Source organism: Piliocolobus tephrosceles, chromosome 5 (genome assembly GCF_002776525.5).
Source record: "Piliocolobus tephrosceles isolate RC106 chromosome 5, ASM277652v3, whole genome shotgun sequence".
Lineage (NCBI taxonomy): Eukaryota > Metazoa > Chordata > Mammalia > Primates > Cercopithecidae > Piliocolobus > Piliocolobus tephrosceles.
This window is the reverse complement of record NC_045438.1, coordinates 37045267-37067080: the sequence shown is the minus strand read 5'-3', so window position 1 is coordinate 37067080 and position 21814 is coordinate 37045267. Positions and strand designations below refer to the sequence as shown.

Genomic DNA, 21814 nt, shown 5'->3' with positions numbered 1-21814 from the left:
CTCTTCTACAGAATTAGCTCAACAAAAAACTCTTTTAACATTATGGCGAGGAAAGGACTGGAGTGGGATCGAGAAGGCTGAGCTTTAGTCTTGGCTCTGAATTAAGTAGCCTTGTAGCCCTGGGCCAGGCTCGCCAAGGCCCCAAGTCCCTCAGTATAAAGGAAGTAACCATTGGAAAAGTGACTATGGCGTTGAAATATACATACTTGGATGCAACTAATATAGCTGAATGCAACACAGGGAGGGGATGGGAAAGGAGGGTAGTTGTGGGTTTTTTGTTTGTTTGTTTGTTTTTTTTGAGACAGAGTCTCACTCTGTCACTCAGGCTGGAGTACAGTGGCGCAATCTCAGCTCACTGTAACTTCCACCTCCTGGGTTCAAGCAATTCTCATGCCTCTGAGATGCAATCTCATGAATAGGTGGGATTACAGGTGTGTGCCACCACACCCAGCTAATTTTTGTATTTTTAATAGAGACGGGGTTTCACCACGATGGTCAAGCTGGCCTCTAACTCCTGACCTTAAGTCATTCTCCCGCCTCTGCCTTCCAAAGTGCTGGGATTACAGGCGTGAGCCACTGCCTGTAATTATTAGTATTTATTCCCTGAGTTTAGGACTTCACCCTCACCCAAGAGGATAGGACTTCTTTGCATGGTGTTCTACTGTATCTTTGATGCTTACAGAAATTACAAAAAGCCTGGAGACTTCTCGGCAACTATCAGGACCAAAACAGGGACGAAATTTATATGGCTGCTAAGGTGGAAACAGGCTGGTTTCTCTGAAATTAATTTGATGTCTGGTCAAATGACCTAATGATATTTGCCAGAAATTTTCATTTATCAAAGTATAATGGATGTTTCCTATGTGCTAGGTAAAGGTCTGATGAATTCAAGTAATGCAAAGTTTATTTCTGTGCTAAAATTCCACAGTTCTATACAATACTCTGATGTGACACCAGGAATGGCCACAGTTAGTACAGGGTTCATCATCGGATTGCTGGCATTGCTTCTCCTCACACATAACGAAAAGATCAGATAGAAGTCTCCAAACTCTAGGCTAACTGCTGCTCTGATTCATTTGTCACTTCATACCTGGAATTTACAATCATAAAGAATCATAGACCCTTATTTTGTTGAATTCTTATGAAAAGCCCTTTTCATCTTTAAAGTTAAATAACTTTCCTATGGACATAGCAATTGAGCTTACTGTTCCATTAATAACAGTGATGGCTAATTAACGGTGATGATTGATGAATATGGGAACTATGAATAGTCTGTTACTTATTCATTTTACATCTACTGAATGACTCCTTTTATTAAGGCCTGGGCAAGAGAGTCACAGAGATTACTTTTGGCAGAAACTATGGTATTTGCAAATTAAAGCTGGAATGTTTAGGATCCTCATCCAAATTCTCAGACTTACAAGCTCTGGGCAGTACCTTCCATCCCTACTGAAAGGAGTTTGTAAAAACAGATAGAAATCAAGCATTGCTTATAGGTAAACTAAATAAATGGCTCTCATACATTTGAATGATTACTTCTCTTTTCTTTTTTTCTGTTTCTTCTTTTTTCTTTTTTTTTTTAGACAGAGTCTCGCTCTGTCACTCAGGCTGAAGTGCAGTGACGCGATCTCAGCTCACTACAACCCTGGGCTCCCAGGTTCAAGGTATTCTCCTACCTCAGCCTCCCAGGTAGCCGGGACTGCAAGCACTTGCCACCATGCTCGGCTAATTTTTGCATTTTTTTTTTTTTTTTTTGTAGAGATGGGGTTTCACCATGTTGGCCAGGCTGGTCTTGAACTTCTGACCTCAAGTGATCCACTTGCCTCGGCCTCCCAAAGTGCTAGGATTATCGGCGTGAGCCACTGTGCTTGGCCTGAATGCTTATTTTTCAAATGGATGTAAATGCTATCATGATTAACAAAACACAAATTGATCACCTCTCCAGTGATCCTGATCTGCAAAGTTCGAGACCCAATCTTACTTCCCCTAGTTCCATCCTAGTTCTTGAAGCAAGACTCCAAATGCCAGTCAATGACGAGGACTCTGCCATCCGTGGACAGACCTCACTGTATGTTCTGACCTTCTGCCTGATTCCTAAATAGTGCCTCACCCCAGATTCTACATGGCTGGGTTCCACCTGCCAGTAGTTTATTCTGACACCTTGTAAGACCCCCAGTGCCAACCATAGGCAACATGCCCTTTGGACAACAGATTCTGTACCCCAGCTGGACTGTTCTGCCCAATCCTGTGCTGTTCCTGCTGGGCACAGAGCCATGCCGAGCTGTGTGAGGATACAGATACTCCAGAGAGGTCAGGGCCAGGCTCTGCACCTCCTTCTGCTGGAGGCAGGAGAGGATAACTGCATCAGAAACCAGTGTGGGGAGGGTGGGTGCAGTGGCTCACACCTGTAATCCCAGCACTTTGAGAGGCCAAGGCAGGCAGATCACTTGAGGTCAGGAGTTCAAGGCCAGCCTGACCAACATGGTGAACCCCTGTCTCTACTCAAAATACAGAAATTAGCTGGGCATGGTGGTGGGCACCTGTAATCCCAGCTACTCGGGAAGCTGAGGCAGGAGAATCGTTCGAACCTGGGAGGTGGAGGTTGCAGTGAGCTGAGATCATGCCACTGTACTCCAGCCTGGGCAACAGAGCTAGACTCTGTCTCAAAAAAACAAAACAAAACAAAAAAACCAAACCAACCAACCAACCAACCAAACAAACAAAAAACCCAGTTTGGGGACTCAGAGACAATCCAGGACAAGCCTGGAGCTCTAACTTACTAAGGCAAGCGATGACCCAACTAAACGTTTGCACATCTTTGGCATTATGGCCGAGCCACAAGAAGCCATGAAAAGCTGCTTTTGCCAAAAAACATTGCCCCACAACAATATGGCATACTGCTCTCTACACTCTCATGTGAAATTTCTAATTGTCAAATAGGATTTTAAAAGTTATTGTGGTCCATATACACCATGGAACACTACATAACCATAAAAAAGAACAAAATCATGTCCTTTGTTGCAACATGGACACACCTGAAGGCCATTATCCCAAGCGAGTTAATGGAGGAACAGAAAACCAAATGCCCTATGTTCTCACTTATAAGTGGGAACTAAACACTGGGTGCTCGTGCACATCAAGACGTTAACAATAGACACTGGGGACTGCAAGGCAGGAGAGGGAGGGAGGGGAAAGAGTTGAAAACTGTTGGCTACTATACTCAGTACCCAGGTGATGGGATCAGTTGACCCCAAACCTCAGCATCATGCAATTGCCCAGGCAACAAACCTGCACATGTACCCCTTTAGTCTAAAGTAACAGTTGAAATTATATATATATAGAGAGAACTATCACATGAGACTCTGCAAAAAGCACCAACTTGCTCACAAGCCATTGCAACCTTACACAAAATAACACTCCTGTGAGGACATCTGCCCAGCACCTGCTTGCCTGTCCAAGTTAAACTGGCACCGCCCCTGTTACTGATCCTTTACTTAAGGATCATTATCTCAAAACAATGATGAAATCCTCCTCATTTTTCCTTTAAACACCTTTGCCATCCTTTATCTCCCTGTATAAGCACGTAGTTTATTATGGCAGGCATATTCCCATTGCAACATCTATTCCTGAATAAATATTTTCTTTACAAAAAAAAAAAAAAAAAGCTCTGGACACTGAAGACAAAGATGCTGGTAAGTATTTGGCATTATTCTTAATTCTGGTACAGGTGGGAAGGGAAGGGAGGGCCTCTGATATACATAGAAAACAGAAGGAAACCAACTTTTTTTGTTTTGAGACAGGGTCTTGCTCCTGTTGCCCAGGCTGGAGTACAGTAGTGTGATCTCGGTTCACTGCAACCTCTGCTTCCCGGGTTCAAGTGATTCTTCTGCCTTAGCCACCCAAGTAGCTAGGATTACAGGCACTTGCCACCACACCCAGCTAATTTTTGTATTTTTAGTAGAGACAGGGTTTTGCCATGTTGGCCAGTCTGGTCTCAAACTCCTGACCTCAGGTGATCTGCCCACCTCGGCCTCCCAAAGTGCTAGGATTACAGGCATGAGCCACGGCGCTTGGCCAGGAAGCCAACTTTAAAATCAGTCATTTTACATTTATTGGTAAATCCCAAGAACACTGAATGAAATGATATGGGTGACTATTAGCATGTGAGAACTTCCAGGAATAATCCTGGGCCTACACATCCTACAGATACGGCCTACAGTTTTACACCAACAGACAAAGGTGCTAAGTTAGTCCTCATCTAATGGGGCACAGCGAGCCCTACAGACTCCCACATGGAAAAGGTACAGAAAACACCTGTGAAGTGAACTCATGACACTTCCCTGGAACTGTCACCAATGCCAGGGAGCTTTGTGGGTGCTGTTTCAAAGTCTGCTCCAAGCACCAACACTTCTCTGAAAGAGGCTTTAAAGCGTGAGCCATCCCACCCTACCATGTGCCCCAAGGTCTTGCAACGAACCACTGACCAGTCAGCATTGTGATGAGGGGAAGGCTGTTATCTTCCGGGCTGCCCCAATAGCCAGCCTCTCCAAGCATGTTCCTGTCGAGCACCTGATGGTAGAGCTCCTCAATCCAGGCCTGGGAGAAGACCATCAGCACGCCGCTGGTCTGCACCTGCTTCATGAAGTCCTTCTACAGAGAGATCGCATGAGAAGGTGACCACATAACACCCCGCTCACTAACAGGCTCCTAAGTGCCTCTGCTGCCTCTTCACGACAGAGCCCTGAACTAAACCAAGGCTTGTGTATTGGGTAAGGGGGCGGCAAGTGGGGAGAAGCAGAGATGGAGAATTCCCAAATGTGCTGTGGTCTCCTTCACTGATGACACCTTTTGACAGATACCTTGCAGAAGCATTACAGAGACTGCACTTTTCATTCTTACTCTTGGATGTGTGGAAAGGTTTGCAACTGCACAGATGTCTTTAATAGAGTAACAGAGCTTCCTTTTCTAAGAGCACCAACAGCAGCAGAGATGGAACGCGTTCCTGTTCCTGCAGGAATGTGCACATTTCCAGAGATACTTCACTTATGCTCATGAAGTAAACACTTACCTTTGGGAATTTACAATTTATCAAGCAAACAAATGGTTGTTGATTTCCTTCATGTAGATCCATGGATTTAGGCTCAGGAACTGATAATAGGGTACACCATGGAGTGGCTTGCTCCATCACAGGAGCTAACCACAGGACAATCAACATTCTCATTGCACCCCTTACGGGAGGTGCTTATGAGCCACAGCCAGTGAACTTCATTCTGGGTCAACAGTCGGTCTGGGAACATGTTGGAATACGGTGAAGAGTTTTTCTAAGTGCACACCTTCAGCCAGGCATGGTGGCTCATGGCTGTAATGCCAACATTTTGGGAGGGCAAGTTGGGAGGATTGCTTGAGCCCAGGAGTTCAAGGCCGGCCTGGGCAACATAGCAAGACCCTGTCTTTACAAAAAATAACAAAAAACATTAGTCAGGCATGGTGGTGCACACCTGTAGTCCCAGCTACTTGGGAGTTGAGGTGGGAGGATTGCTTGAGCCCAGGAGTTTGAGGCTGCAGTGAGCCATGCCATGATCATACCACTGCACTCTAGCGTGGACAACAAAGTGGGACTCTGTCTCAAAACAAAGAAAAACACAACTCATTTTCAGCAAATTTCCTGCATATCTTCTGATCTCCCTTAACACATCAATGATGTGGTTTTGAACAGGTTTTATCCATGTGTTTAATAATGGCACGGGATGAAACTAATGGGTTATCCCTGGGCAGCCATTTCCAGGGCCTCACGTCCATACACTCTTCACTGGAGCCCAGTGGGCAGCTCTGTGATCACGGTGCTGGGCAACTGTATATCTGTGCCCTTATATATATGTCATCTCCTTCCACCCCCCAAAGTCCCACTGGCATTACCAATCTAGAGCAGTGTGGAACAAAACATGCTGTGCCATCCCACTCAGGCCACTGACACTCGACTGTACACCAGGAGGCCACAGCCTGCCCTCTGCCAGTCCAACGAGGGATGGCACACTCACCATCACGCCTGGCGCCAGGGTCGGCCGCTTCCTGTAGTAGTCACCGTGGGAGAGCTTCAGATTGAGGAGCAGGGCGCAGTGTGCAGCTGTGTAGAGGCTGTCTGCGTTCATCAGCATCTGGAAGCTGAGGCTGCTATTCCCGTCAAAGCCAGGAGAGTGCATCATGCCTAAGGGAGAAAATGAAGGGACTTTTGGGGCTGTGAACAGTGTGCCTGGCAAGGCTGGCTTCCAGAGAGCTGCAAACCCATTGTGATAGGTGCTGCATCATATAGGACATTTATGTATAGCACTGACAGCTAGCTAGGAATACCCTTAGGGCCCGATACCTATGCCAGCCTGGTGGCAAACAGCGTGAGCTCAGGAGTGGATCTGCCTGGGCCTGGATCCTGATCTCTTACTTAGCAGCTACAACTTTGATAAAATCATGTCAACCCTCTAAGTCTCACCTTCTTTTCCTATAATAGGGAGAGGAACTGACTGCATTCTGTCCCTAGCTTGAGCCCTCCGGTGGCTCCCCATCACAATATAATAAAACTCCAACCTCACCCTATTTTCTCCCTCTCACTCCCCGCAGCCACCCTGACTGCCTGCTGTCCCTTAGCCACACCAGGCCTGGACCTGCCGCAGGGCCTTTGCATTTGTTTTTGCCACTCCCTAGGCTGATCCCAGGATCTCTGGATGCTGCACTCCCTCAATTCTGCCAAGTCTCTGCTCAAGTGACAGAGACACCTTCCCTTTTAATTCCATTATTAAATAGCAAATCCACTCCTGCCCACCAATATGCCGCTTCCTTATCTGGCTTTTAGAAAATGGCCTCAATGGTGTTTATTCTACCCAGCTCTATGTTAATATATACTTGTTTATCATCTTCCATCACTACTATAAAATCAGTAAGAAGGTGATACTTTATTCATTTTGTTCACTATAGAATCCCCAGTGCCTAGAACAGTGTTTGGTACATGGTAGACCCTTAAAAACATTTGCTGAATGAATAAGAATTAATGGACATGCCAGCATGAGAATTAGATGCAATAATGCATGTAAGATGTTTAGAAAAGTTACTTGTAAATACAACTTTTCAAAAGGAATAATGTTCCTCAAAAAGCTAAACACAGAATCACTATATGACCCAGCAATTCTACTCCCATATAACCACAAGGACTGAAAGCAGGGATTTGAACAGATGCTTGTACGTCCGTGTTCACTGCAGCATTACTCGCAATAGCCAAAAGGTGGAAACAACTGAAGTGCCCATCCACAGATGAATGGATAAGCAAAATGTGGCACATACATCAAATGGGCATTACTCAGCCATGAAAAGGAATGGCGTTCTGATATATGCCACAACATAGAGGCGCCTTGAAAACATTATGCTAAGTGTCAGGCACAAATATATATGGTGCACTCTATGAAGTACCTAGAATAGATTTGAAGAAATAGAAAATAGATTGGAGGTTACCAGGGACCAGGGACCGGGGGCAGAGTACCTTCTATTTGGAATGTTAAAAAAGCTCTGGAAATATTTGCACAACACTGTGAATATAATTAGTACCACTGAATTGTATACTTAAAATTTATTAAAATAGCAAATTTTGTTACATATATTATTACCATGATGAAAACAAATAATAACGTAATACATCAAAACACGTTAGGCCAGGCGCAGTGGCTCACACCTGTAATCCCAGAGCACTTTGGGAGGCTAAGGCAGGTGGATCACTTGAGTCCGGGAGTTCGAGACCATCGTGCCCAAGAGGGTGAAATCCCATCTCTACTAAAAATACAAAAATTAGCCCAGCGTGGTGGTATGTGCCTGTAGTCCCAGCTACTTGGGAGGCTGAGGAAAGAGAATTGCTGGAACCCAGGAGGCAGAGGCTGCAGTTAGCAGAGATCGCACCACTGCACTCCAGCCTGGGCAACAGAATGAGACTCTGCTTCAAAAAAACTCCCAAAAAACAAAAAAACAAAAACAAAAACAAAAACAAAAAAACCCATGTTAAATGTGCACTTTAAGTGGGTAAACTGTATGGTATGTGAGTTATCTCACAATAAAACTGTTAAAAAATAAATGAGGAAATAAAGAGGTTTTAAAAAAACCATTAAATAATAGCTATTGACATTTTCCCCACTATCTTTTTTTTTTTAAAGATATTTTATACTTACTAAAGTTTTCATTTTGAAGATCCCTTTGAGCTTTATATAAATAAACTGAAAAAACAAACAACTACATCTCATGCTCCTAAGATGGGTTCATTCAGTCAGAGTTGTTGGTATCTTGGCTCAAACTTTCTTTTTTTTTTTTTTTTGAGACGGAGTCTCGCTCTGTCACCCAGGCTGGAGTGCTGTGGTCGGATCTCAGCTCACTGCAAGCTCCGCCTCCCGACTTCCCGCCATTCTCCTGCCTCAGCCTCCCGAGTAGCTGGGACTACAGGCGCCGCCACGTCGCCCGGCTAGTTTTTTGTAGTTTTTAGTAGAGACAGGGTTTCACCATGTTAGCCAGGATGGTCTCGATTTCCTGACCTCGTGATCCGCCCGTCTCGGCCAACTTTCACAGGGAGCTTGGGGTGACAAAATTACGGAAGTCAGCTTCTCTGCATCTGCTAGTACACTGGTCCTAAGGCCATCTGCAGACAGCCATTTCCAGGCCCTCAGGGTTCCTCACTATCTGGAGCCTGGTGGTCAGCTCACAGCTCTGCAGCCCAGACAACTGCACATCTGTGTCCTTACACTGTCATCTCCTCTGACCCTCCAAAGCCCCACAGGCATTATCAGCCCAGACAAGTGTGGAACAAAACACACCGAGCCATTCCTCTCAGAGCACCTTAAGAGATTTTCAATGAATGTTCCATTTGTTCCTGCAAATACTAGGCGGCTGAATTTAGCGATGTGGGGGAAGCAGTCCATCTCTACATTTGTGCATGCAAATTACACATGTCCATATACTCTGCAAATCAGGTCTAAAATTACTCTTTAATCAAAAATATGGCTCATATGTAATGTAAGAGTTTTCTAGAATTAACAAAGAAATGAGAGATACAAATTTTCAACCAGAATGTTTATCCAGTGATGTCGTCCCTATGAATTTTTTTTTTTTCCTGAGACAGAGTCTTGTTCTGTCACACAGGCCGGAGTACAGTGGTGTGATCTTGGCTCACTGCAACCCCTGCCTCCCGGGTTCAAGCAATTCTCCTGCCTCAGCCTCTCAAGTAGCTGGAATCACAGGTGTGCATCACCATGCCCAGCTAATTTTTGTATTTTTAGTAAAGACAGGGTTTCACCATGTTGGCCAGGCTGATCTTATAGTCCTCGTGACGCGCCTGTCTCAGCCTCCCAAAGTGCTGGGATTACAGGTGTGAGCTACCATGCCTGGCCATCCCTGTGAATTTTAATAAATAGGTAAGTAAGAAGATGTGTACCAGAGAAAGCTTTCAAAGTTGAAAATAATTCAAGAATTTGCCATATTTGAGGGCAGTATAAACATTTTTTGGTGGGAGTAAGCATATATATTATTCCCATAAAACCACCTTAGACAATCAAAGGTTGGGCATTATCTCTGCCTTATAAAAGAAGGCGGGGGAAATTCAAAACTGTAGAAAATTTGAAGTTGCCTCAAGACGTTGTCTACCAAGAGCACTTTGTGATCATGGGCTGAGGTGCATTTTATTATTACTATGTTTTTATTTATTTAATTTATTTATTTATTTGAGATGGAGTCTTGCTCTTGTTTCGCAGGATGGAGTGCAATGGCACAATCTTGGCTCACTGCAACCTTCACCTCCTGGGTTCAAGTGATTCTCCTGCCTCAGCCTCCCAAGTAGCTGGAATTACAGGCACACGCCACCACGCCCGGCTAATTTTGTATTTTTAGTAGAGACGGGGTTTCTCCATGTTGGTCAGGCTGGTCTAGAACTCCTGACCTCAGGTGATCTGCCCGCCTCAGCCTCCCAAAGTGCTGGGATTACAGGTGTGAGCCACCGCGCCTGGCAAGGCTGAGGTGCATTTTAAAATGAAGATCAGACTGCAAGTGAGATCTGAAAACTATATCTTTGGTTAGCACATGAGCAGTTTATCTCAGCCCCGATGGTCCGTGGGAACCCCCGGCACTCTCAAGGTGCTAGTGGGGCCGACTTCAGTTATCTGGAAGAGACATAGGGCACAAGACCAGTCTCCTTCCATGGTAAAACAGAAAGTAGCATTCAGGGTTGGGTGTTTATCTTGGATCATAGATGAAAGGTACAATTGAGTCTATCAACAAGAAAAAAAATGAATCTGTAAATGACTTTCATTTTAGACATCAGTAATAATTCCTTTCAAAATGTTGAAACGTTTACCTCGGGATGTTTTGGAAAACTGAGCACTTGCTCAGATGCTGAAAGTGAAAAAAGCCGCTAATGTGAGTGTTGGCATGGAGACTAAAATCAGCAGAGAAGTGACAAAGCCCCGGCAGGTACTGCCGGTGGAGACATAATCTGTTGGTACCAGCCTGCATCCGCATGCAGATTAATTTCTTAAATTACAAAGAGGTGGCAAATTTGTAAATAAAACAAAATAAGGTCTATTTTGTCAACTTGAACAGCCATTTTCTTGCTATGTCAGATATAGTTTACTGGTGATATTGATAATAATGGAAACATGATAAGAATAATTCATTAAATGCTTTCTATTGCCTAGAACCAATCTCTCCTCACAGATCATTTTCTAATCCTGCCCAATTGTTCACCAGTAAGGAAAATGTCCCAGACACAGTAATTTGCCCAAAGTTACACGGCTCAAAATCGGCAAAGGTCTTTTGGGCCCACACTTCAGGTTTTTGCACTAGCCATGCTCTACTTGCTTTGAATGTCATGAAAAGCTTCTGCCATATCCAGTATCTCTGTAATAGATACTCTATTTTCCATTCTTCCCTCTGATTGGCCTCACTGATGTGTTATCCAATCTACAGTAACAAACTATAGGAACTATGACTTTTAACATATTCTCACTCTTTGCATTGCCCAGTGTTCGGTAACTAAAGTTAGTTCTCTCCCTCTATAATTAAGATGTGCTTGACTGTGGAAACAGGAGGATGGGTCACCTACTTGACTGCTTACCAGTGAAATATTAGATACAAGATTAGCACAAGAGACCCCTAAAAATCTCTTCTGTGTCTAAGAGAATTTGGCACTTCTTCTTTGGATAAACATTAATTTAGAACATTTAATAGTACTGAAGAGTATAAAAAATAAGAACAGTAGTCCCCGCGTCTTCCAAGGCCCAGTGATACCTCTACCAGAAAGACTGACTTCCTTGTGTGTATGAAAATACCACAAAGCGAGATCACACTACATATGTCGAACTGTAACTTGATGTTTTCTAAAAATATGTGATAGCTGTGTCTTGATATTGACACTTCTGGGTCTGTTTCCTTCTTTTTTAATGACGGTGCATATACCATTGCATAGTTACATTGTGGTTTATTTGATCTTAATGCTCTATTGGTGGACATTTATGTTGTTTCAATTATGAAAAAAACTGAAACAATGAAATGAATGTTAGTACTTCTGCAAGTGTACTAAAAGCAGAATAAGTATATTAAGTTTAATAGATACATCCAAACTATTTTCCAAAAAGATTTATACCAATGTTCCCACCTACCCACTGTGCACAAGAGCACTCTACACCCACTGTCACCAACGCTGGGCATTATGAGCTTTCTAAACCTTCGTGATAAGATTACACAGCTTTGCTTAGTCAGAGATTTGTTTAACTCTAGGGCTCTAATTTTTACGTAACAATACTGCTTTATCTTCTGATAGAGGTTGCAAGAAATTCTTTTAGCGATTTGGAAAAAGGCCCAAAGAAGAAAATAATCTGTAATAACACCAGGCTGAGATAAGTAGTATTAATATTTTAATGTGAATTTTAAATCCTTCTTTTTAAAATTACATTATGATAATTTTTCATATCATTAAATATTACTGGAAAACATCATTGTAAATGGCTATATAGGCCAGGTGCAGTGGTTCATGCCTGTAATCCCAGCACTTTAAGAGGCCAAGGCAAGTGGATTACCTGATGTCAGGAGTTCAAGACCAGCCTGGCCAACACGGTGAAACCACGTCTCTACTAAAAATACAAAAATTAGCCAGGCATGGTGGTGGATGCCTGTAATCCCAGCTACTCAGGAGGCTGAGGCAGGAGAATCATTTGAACCCAGGAGGTGTAGGTTGCAGTGAGCCAGATCGTGCCACTGCACACCAGTTTGGGTGACAGAACGAGACTGTCTCATAAGTAAATAAATAAATAAATGGCATCTGCTAGTATGCTATAAATCTCTGCCTGAGTTTCTGTTTCTTCAGTGTAGGTTCCAGGAGCCAATGAGATGCCAGGTATCGGTATCCACTGGTATTTTTAAGTCTGTCAGGACTTAAAAAATTCATACATTTGCTGGGCTACAGTTTTTCAGCCACCATGTTATTTTGTTTGTTTGTTTGTTTGTTTGTTTTCTCCAGAGCTAATCAACTCCAGAGGTTTTTGTGTTCTTGAACAGCATCTCTTAAATAATTGAAAATCCTCTAAGAGAAGCATGTGAAGAACAGCTTAAAGATCCACCAAAAGAAGAAATTGAGTACATTGTGGTAAGTTAGCAGGAATGGGTATTATAGAGGCATCCTAAGTCATATTTGCAAAGAATACTTAAAGACACAAGGAACATGGCAACAAAATATTAAGTAGAAAGTAAGTTACAAAATTACACATATGACATTCATTCCCCTCATCCTGATACTGTGCAATGAGTGTGCTGTCTGGAGCCAGGCTCATGTCCTGGTATCACTGCTTCCTCGCTATGTACATACCTTGGATGACTTATTACTTAACCTGTGTCTCAGTTTTCTCATCTGTAAAATGAGGATAATAATATCATCTACTTTATGGGGTTGTTATGAGTATTAAATGAGTTAATATCTGTAAAACCCTTAGATAATACAGGGCATACAGGAAGTTCCATGTTAGATTAGCTATTATGATTATTGCAGATACATGTAAATAAGCACATTCATATGATGAAAAATGACCACAAAGAAAGATGCCACGATATTTCAGAGTCAGCTTCTAGGTGGTATGATTAGTTATTTTGTGTTGTCTTTTTTTGTAGAGACGAGGTCTTACTATGTTGCCCACTATGTCCTCCCACCTTGGCCTCCCAAAGTGCTGAGACTACAGGAGTGAGATTTTGTGTGGTTTTTATATTGTTGCATTCTCTAAGTTTTATAGTCCACAATGCCAGGTGGTGGTAGAGAAGTTTGTTAGACTACTTATTCTCCATCCCTGCTTCTAGAATACTTCTCTTCCTCCATTTATTAAAACAAGCAAGCAAACTCTCAGCCTTTGAGGCTCCTATCATCTGGCCAGATCTTCCACCCATCCTTGAAACTCTCCTCCGTGACATGCCAGACACAGCCACATTCACTGACCACCCTGGCGTGCAGTCTGCGGCCTCCTCTTCACCCCAATGCCTCCTGCCCTTCCTGCCATTATCCTGCACGACTTCAGCCTCTAGATGGCCAACTCATCCAATGCCAGGTCCTTTTAGAGTCTTGACAACCATGCCATCCATCATTCCCTCTATTCCACCCCTTCCCACGCATGGGCTCCTACAGTAACACTCAGAATCAATTCACCCCACTCCAGGGTTCTTCCTGCAACATCACTGATTTAGATTTTAGATGGCCCACTCTGAATGGAATCTTTCTGTTTGCTCACCCACTCACACTACAGTAGATTTTGGAGGAATCCTCACCTGCATGTACTACTGCATTTAATCTGCAGAATAGATAAAGTAAGTACTGCTGTTTATCATACTTACATTACAGGCAGGCAATGTGAGGCAGGGAGAGGCTCAGTAACTTGCCCATGGTCACAGCTATTTGGCGAGAAATGGCTAGAGCCCAGATATGTATACATGTGTGCCTATGTAAAATTCCTGAAGTTGGGAGGCAGAGGAGGGCGGATCACGAGGTCAGGAGATCGAGACTATCCTGGCTAACACAGTGAAACTCTGTCTCTACTAAAAATACAAAAAATTAGCTGGGCGTGGTGGCGGGCACCCGTAGTCCCAGCTACTCAGGAGGTTGACGCAGGAGAATGGTGTAAACCCAGGAGGCGGAGCTTGCAGTGAGCCGAGATCGCGCCACTGCACTCCAGCTTGGGTGACAGAGTGAGACTCTGTCTCAAAAATAAATAAATTAATTAATTAATTAATTAAACTAAAAAAAATTTCTTAAGTTAGAGCTCATATTTATGTCTATATAAACTTTCTGAACATTGGTTTCATTCTCCCCCTTTCTGTCTAAGACAACATTCAAGAATGGAAGTCACCAATGACATTACAGTAAGGATAACTCTGAATCCATAGTTGGTTTTTAAAACAAAACATGGTGCTGTATTAGAAACTGCTGATTACTATACAAAACCATTTTCTTCTTACTTGGTAATAGAATCATGACTTTACTTGGGCTTGCAATGTGCCCTGTCTCCTAGGAGGGGTCCAGTGAACTTGAGGTTGTTGTGTGGCTCTTCTAGACAGCTCCTGAAAGCAGCTGTATTTAGCTCTCAGGTGGCTCCTTTGCTAGCCTTGCCCCCTTCCTTCTTGCTCAGACTATGGATGAGAAGCCAGCAGCTCTGCCAGCACCAGCTGTCTCGGTTCATGAGGAAACCTGAGGATGACAGTCACCTATTAACAAGAGTAGAGCAGAAAGACAGGAGCACCTGGGTCCTTGATCATCGTGGAGCTCTGGAGATCAGACCTCAGACTCAATTTAGGGGAAAAGAAATGAATCTCTTTCCTTTTGTAGTAATGTCTGCCTTTTTTTTTTTTTGAGACAGAGTTTCACTCTTGTTGCCCAGGCTGGAGTGCAGTGGCGCGATCTCAACTCACCACAACCTCTGCCTCCTGGGTTCAAGAGATTCTCTTGCCTCAGCCTCCCGAGTAGCTGGGACTACAGGCATGTGCCACCATGCCTGGCTAATTTTGTATTTTTAGTACAGACGGGGTTTCTCCATGTTGGTCAGGCTGGTCTTGAACTCCCGACCTCAGGTGATCTGCCCGCCTCAGCCTCCCAAAGTGCTGGGATTATAGGTGTGAGCCACTGCACCAGGCCATCATCTGCATTTTCAATATATGCAAACAAACCTAATCCTAAAGGACAGAGGCAGCATAACATACTCATTTACTTATTTGAGGTTTTCTTCCTGTAATTTTACCTTCTGCATTATACAAAGATAGCAAGGTAAACTTGTATTTGCCATCTTTTAAGGTGTTTAAACCACAGAGAAAAAAACTGAGGCTTGGTAACAGCATAAATGCCTTCCTGGTTGTATAGTCACAAAGCCAGAGCTCCTTCCAGAGACTTCGGCCCACTCCTTAGAGGGTAAAGAGACAGGGGAAGAAGCAGTGAGGCAGAGAAGGGAGAGCCTAGGCTGGGCAGAGGTTGCAGGTCTGTGGCTGCCCACCGCCTGGCAGTACCTGCAGGGTTGGCAGGACCCCCGGGGAGGGCAGACGACAGCAGCAAAATCACAGGACCCTTAGGGAGCCAATGATTGGAGATAATGGAGGCTTCCTGGTGATATAAGAGGTGAGGGGCCTCACAGATACAAACTCCAGCTTCTGGTTTGACCCTGGGTTTAGAACTAAAGGGAGGGCAGAGACCAAATGTTCTCCCTGCCAGGCAGGCTGGGGGGCTAGAGTCAGCTTTGTTTTAATGTAAAGAAATAGATATATCTTATATAACTGAGATTGATACTTGCTATACTATCTTTCAGGAAATCTGGTACTTTATAAATATCATATTGCTTGCAGCATTATGATAGCCTTACATTTGGTTACAGTAAGTCACAAGACTGCAACTGAAAACCAGTAATCTAAGGAACAGCAATCCAAAGTCAGTGCCCATGACCCTTGATCAATTGCTGTACAAGGCTGGGACCTTCCTTTAGTGCTGAGGAGCCACCTTACACAGATGTCACTTTGTTCTATCCAGGATCAAAGAGGCATTTCTGCAGCGATCACAGCTCATGTCAAGCACTGTCTTTATAAAAAACATACTTTATTTGCCCAAACATTTTCAAACTCCCCTACCATATGAAACTTTAATTGCTTTGAAAAGAAAGGCTCTCTTGAATCCTGTAGAATTAAGAAGGCTCATTTCAATGGCATATTAGCTGTCTGAAGATAGGAGTCACTGAGAAACACTGAGTGACTGTGATTTAGCCGAGAAAGCAGCTCCCTGATAACAGGGTAGGGATGAAGGCTTGATGGATGTTTATGACAAAGTGAGGTTTGAAGCTTCTGACATCAAAATAAATAATGAGAAACTCAAAGAGTTTCTTTCCCTTCTCCCTCTCTTCTATTTTTACTTTCATAACATTCTCTCAGAAGAACAAAGGAAATCTGCCATCTCCCTGTCTCAGTGGAGCATCTATGTTTCCCTTTTGTTAATTTTTAATCACGGAAGTGGCACTTGCAAGGGGGCAAGAGGACATGCCTCAGTCCCGAGATGGACATGGGCCAGCACCCAGTGGCTGGGGGCTAGCCAAAGCAACGGTGAGTGCCGCCAGTTGAACCACAGCAGTGAGGGAAGACAGCCAGCTGTTGGTAACAGGACCACAGAGTGATCGGTCTGTAATTTGGAAAGAGAGTCCAACTCCTGAATAGGAAAATATTGTGATGTCACAAGAATTAAATAGACCTACAACTAAATTATGTCAATAAAAATGACATTCGAAAAAACCCGAACATTTGGGAAGTCTCTTTTCAATGTATTGATTTCTACATTTAAAAAATAATTTCATAAAACATATTTGGTCTGATGGGAAATTTATGGAACTTTAAAATTTGGGCAGTCTGCAACATTTATAGGGCCATATTCTGGCCACATAAAAAATTCACAAAAGCCCTGTTTTGCATATACTATAAATAAGTATTGATTTGAAAGGTACAAAAACACAAAACTGAAGACCTGCTTTGGCCTCAAATTTTAAAGACTTTGCTAGGATTATGTTTCTTAATTCTCATAAGAAATGAGGGTGGTCCCTTGGAAGTCAGTCCTCACCACTGTGACCATTCATTCATTCATCTGGAATTTCTGGGGATGTGTTGATAAAGAAGAAGTTATCTGAGAGCTAAATTTTATATATTGTGCTGAAACTTTGGCAGTGGAGTTATTTTGTATGGATAATTTGAATTTTTTTTTCTTTGAGGTGGAGTAGCTCTGTTGCCCAGGCTGGACTGCAGTGGTACAATCTCGGCTCACTGCAACCTCTGCCTCCTGGGTTCAAAGCGATTCTCCTGCCTCAGCCTCCTGAGTAGCTGGGATTACAGGCATGCACCACCATGCCTGGCTAATTTTTTATATTTTTAGTAGAGACGGGGTTTTGCCATGTTGACCCGGCTGGTCTCAAACTCCTGGCTTCAAGTGATCCGCCCGCCTCAGCCTCCTGGATAATATTAATTTTAAATAGAAGACCCTAACTATAATTTTACCATTTCTTGATGGCTCAAGGCCATAATTATTACTGCAACCAGTGGCCATGCTGAGCTCTGATACACAGCTATTCTGGGGACTAACCATGTTTGGTGGGCTCTCTGCCTTGGTACAAGGGACACCAAGCTGGTCGGAGTAGCCAAGGCTGCCAAACCTCTCCATACGACTATTCCCAGCCGGGAAGAGGATCAAAGGATCCACCAACCGCTTCCAAAGAACAACCTGAGAGGATTTATGTACAACTCCTTCAGCTCATGAACTACTGCACATCTTGAGAGACCTAAAGGCTTGGTGCAGTGGCTCATTCCTGTAATCCTAGCACTTTGGGAGACCAAGGCAGGAGGATCGTTTGAGCCCAGGAGTTCGAGACCAGCCAGAACAACATAGTGAGACCTCATCTCTTTTCTTTCTTTTATTTCCTTCTTTCCAACATAGTGAGACCCTTTCCCTTCTCCCTCCCCTTCTCCCTTCCTTCCTTCCCTCCCTTTCTCTTTCTCTTTCTTTCTCTCTTTCTCTTTCTTTGACAGGGTCTGAAGGGCAGTGGTGCAAACATGGTTAACTGGAGCCTCAACCACCCAGGCCCAAGTGATCCCCCCACCTCAGCCTCCCAAGTGGCTGGGACAACAGGTGCACCACCATGCTTGGCTAATTTTTATATTTTTTTGTAGAGGAAGGTTCTCACATGTTGCCTAGGCTGGTCTCAAACTCCTGAGCTCAAGCAATCCACCCGTCTCAGCCTCTTAAAGTGCTGGGACTGCAGGTGTGAGCCACCATGCCTGGCCAATACCCCATATCTACAAAAGAAAAAAAAAATTGCTGGGTGTGGTGGTACCTACAGTCTCAGCTACTTGGGAGGCTGAGCCACTGCACTTCGGCCTGGGTAACAGAGTCAGACCCTGTTACAAAAAAAAAAAAAAGAAAGAGAGACCGAAGAACAACTTCATCAATTTACAATCAATATTGATTGAGAATAAGCTGTACATATCCTGGGACCTTAGCATATAGCACAATTCAGCTTCTCTATAAATGCTGGTTGAAGGAGGATTTGCATGGGTGTGTCTGACAGAGAGAGAGAAAGGGAGAGAGAGAGGGACAAAAAGACAGAGAGACAGACACAAATATGCACAAAACACACCCCTAGAATGTTCAATAAGAGAAGGTCAAATTTAATGACAGTGGTATAAAAGATATTAGGGAGAAATATAATTTTTTAAGAAGAGTATACATTTTCCTAGTCTTCCAATGAAACATGAATTTTGTTTCACATACAAATAAAAAAACCCAACATTTGTTATACTTATCTCCAAAAGAAAAAATATTGAGGAAAAAGTTATGTTAGGGAGCCTTAAAAATTGGTGTGAAATTAGGAAATAAGGTGTGAAAGTCTTAGGAAATAAGAATTAGGGCAGTGAGTGGAGATGGGCCACTGCACTCCAGCCTGGGCGACAGAGCGAGACTCCGCCTCCAAAAAAAAAAAAACATTAGGAAAGTAGAGAAATCATGTCTCTTTACATCTTTTTCTAGGTCATGTGAAAATTTCTGGAGTAACAATTCTGTGTCTCCTTTGGTGCTTGCTACAACTTTGGATCATTCTCATATTAAAAAATGTTCCGGCCGGGCAGTGGCTCACGCCTGTAATCCCAGCACTTTGGGAGGCCAAGGCAGGCGGATCACAAGGTCAGGAGATCGAGACCATCCTGGCTAACACAGTGAAACCCCATCTCTACTAAAAATACAAAAAATTATCCAGGCTTGGTGATGGGCGCCTGTAGTCCCAGCTACTTGAGAGGCTGAGCCAGGAGAATGGCATGAACCTCGGAGGCGGAGCTTGCAGTGAGCCGAGATTGCGCCACTGCACTCCAGCTTGGGTGACAGAGTGAGACTCCGTCTCAAAAAAAAAAAAAAGTTCCTCCTTATATATATGGAGATTTAAGTGTCTTTTACTTGTCCTCTTGAAAAAGGACAATTTGGTCAGCTTCTTAAAGGTATTTATTAAGCTACACATCTGTCAGCTTCTAACCAAGTTCCAGTAACTGGGCTACAATTTTTTCATGTATCTGCGTGAAGTTTTCTTTGTTAGAAAATAAAAAGTGAGACAAGGTCTCAGCCCTCAAAGAGCACGGAGTATAGAGAGGGGAGGGTGGAAGGGATGGTGGATGCATTAACAAATGACTATGATAAATGCAGCAAGCACAATGACAAACACAAGTTCAAGGTTAGGTGGTAGACGAGCAAGTGACTGTGGCTTTTTAGCAGTTCTGTGTCAGTTCTCAGGGTCAGCCCTTTGGATCTGAGCACGGGCTTAGGGAGATTCATTCGCCTCAGTATTCTGTGGTCAAGAGACACTTGTATTTGAGGGAAAGGCACAGAGGACCTCCCTGGTATCACACAAACGTTTATTCCTACCATACATTTTATGTACCCATTAATTGCTTTCTTTCTGTATTATCTTTCAAGAAAACTATCTTAAAAATAATTATTTACTATGTGAAATGCTACTACTTCCCTGTATTCTTTGTCTGCTTCCTCCACCAAAACTCTAGGTGATTCTCTCCTTCCCTTCAATAATACCAGCATGATTCTCTGACATAATTCGGCCACTATTCCCCCAGCACCACTGTTTATGTTCTGATTCACAATTCAACATACGGAAGGGTCTGAGATGGGGGAATGCAACGTTACCAAGCTATACTGGACTATCACACATTGTTCGAATGTTCAGTAGAATTCAGAAGATATTGGGAGGACTTGGAGTGCAACTGATCCAAGACAGCATTCAAAATTGTTTACTTTTTGATACGCCAAAAGTACATTGCTCTATGAATTTTAGACACCAAGACATAGAAGCATACTGATAATTCAGTGTTTTAAGAATTACAGACTGTCAGGTTGTTTCTATCAATAGCACCTTTCTAGAATGCAGCTACTTCTCATTCTTTCTTTATATCCTATACATTTATCAGTCTCATAGTATCTTCCAGCCATTGACTGCTGCAGAATTCAAATAAACCACCACTAACAGGTCTTAGATGTCTTTGCCCTTTTTAAACTGGGGAAACCCAAAGATTCATTAATATGCTTTGAGCACTTCAAACTATAAGCATGATAGTAATTGCCCATTAAGGCAAACTGCTCTGAATAATCTTGTTGACTATACAGCAGAGAATTGTTTACAAACCTGAGCAGAAAGTAGAGGCAAAGTTCTGCAGAGCGGTGTCCACCTCCTCCACACTGGAGAGAGCCAGGAGCCGAGGGAGGAGGCCTTCCAGGGACTGTATGAACAGCCTGGCGCTGTGCTGATCCGCCTCCTGGTTCTTCAGCAGTTTTAGAGACAGGGCGGCAGCTCGCAGGGACCGGTGGCCTAGGCAGTCCCGGGGTGTCTGCTCTTCATCGGCTAGAGAACAGTTGTCCGACCCAATGTCTGACACGTCGGACCTGCCCGAGTCCTTTTCTGCTGCCATTGAGTACTGATCACAGGAATCAAATTCTGTCCTAGAAAGGTCTTGGTCATCAACACTAAAATTGCTCTCACTATACCTAGATCCATAGGACCTTGTCCTGCAGTCTACTGACAGGAAGTTAGTTATGTCAGGGTAAGGGACTGTGTGGCTTCTCTGCACGACATCTGGCTGGTCTACTGCCTCTGTTTCCAATACTTTGCTCAGCGTCTCCTTGCCCTCCGGGATGGCTGGCGACTTGAGACTGTTCTTGTGGTTTCCCGGGTGGTCCTCGGGTGTAGTCTGACCCAACTCTCCCTCAAGAGTGGTCTGGCCTGTGTCTGTGGTGACACTGATGCTGATGTCAAGGTTCCTCTCGTTCCCTGACTCCCACGGCGTGTGTTCCGAGGACAGCACTCGCCGCTGCCAGCGGAAGTCAGCCTCATTGATCTCCATGGAATCTCGGCTCCACTCAGCCCCATCCTTCAGCTCCTCAAGGCGCAGAAGCAGCAGTTGCACCTGACCTTCACTCAAGCCCTTCCCCTGGCTGAGCTCATCCAGGGCACCCAGCAAGGTGCAGACACAGGACACGGCTGCATAGCAAGCTTCGATGCCACCCTTGATGCATGCTTCGGTCATGCCATCCATGATGCTAAACAGTGTTCAAAAGAGAAAACCAAACAAATGCATAAAATATAGAAAATATCTCTGAATGGAACAAGAGTGTTAGACTGGCTAACAGCATAGTATTCAAAAAGGATAGTCTGATTTGCATAAAACAAAATGGTCCGGGCAATAAATAAAGGAAACAAACATG

At 43.7% G+C, this 21814-nt stretch overlaps 1 protein-coding gene across 1 annotated transcript in view; it reads right to left on the bottom strand.

Annotated features, from left to right (window-relative positions):
* ARFGEF3 (ARFGEF family member 3) overlaps positions 1 to 21814 on the bottom strand; it is a 193436-nt gene that overhangs the window by 65199 nt on the left and 106423 nt on the right. Inside the window, exons 12-14 of the mRNA XM_023190994.2 lie at positions 20739 to 21649; positions 6039 to 6205; positions 4485 to 4650 (exon numbers count right to left, since the gene is read on the bottom strand). Coding sequence (XP_023046762.1) covers positions 4485 to 4650; positions 6039 to 6205; positions 20739 to 21649 — 1244 coding nt within the window. The remainder of the gene's footprint in view (positions 1 to 4484; positions 4651 to 6038; positions 6206 to 20738; positions 21650 to 21814) is intronic.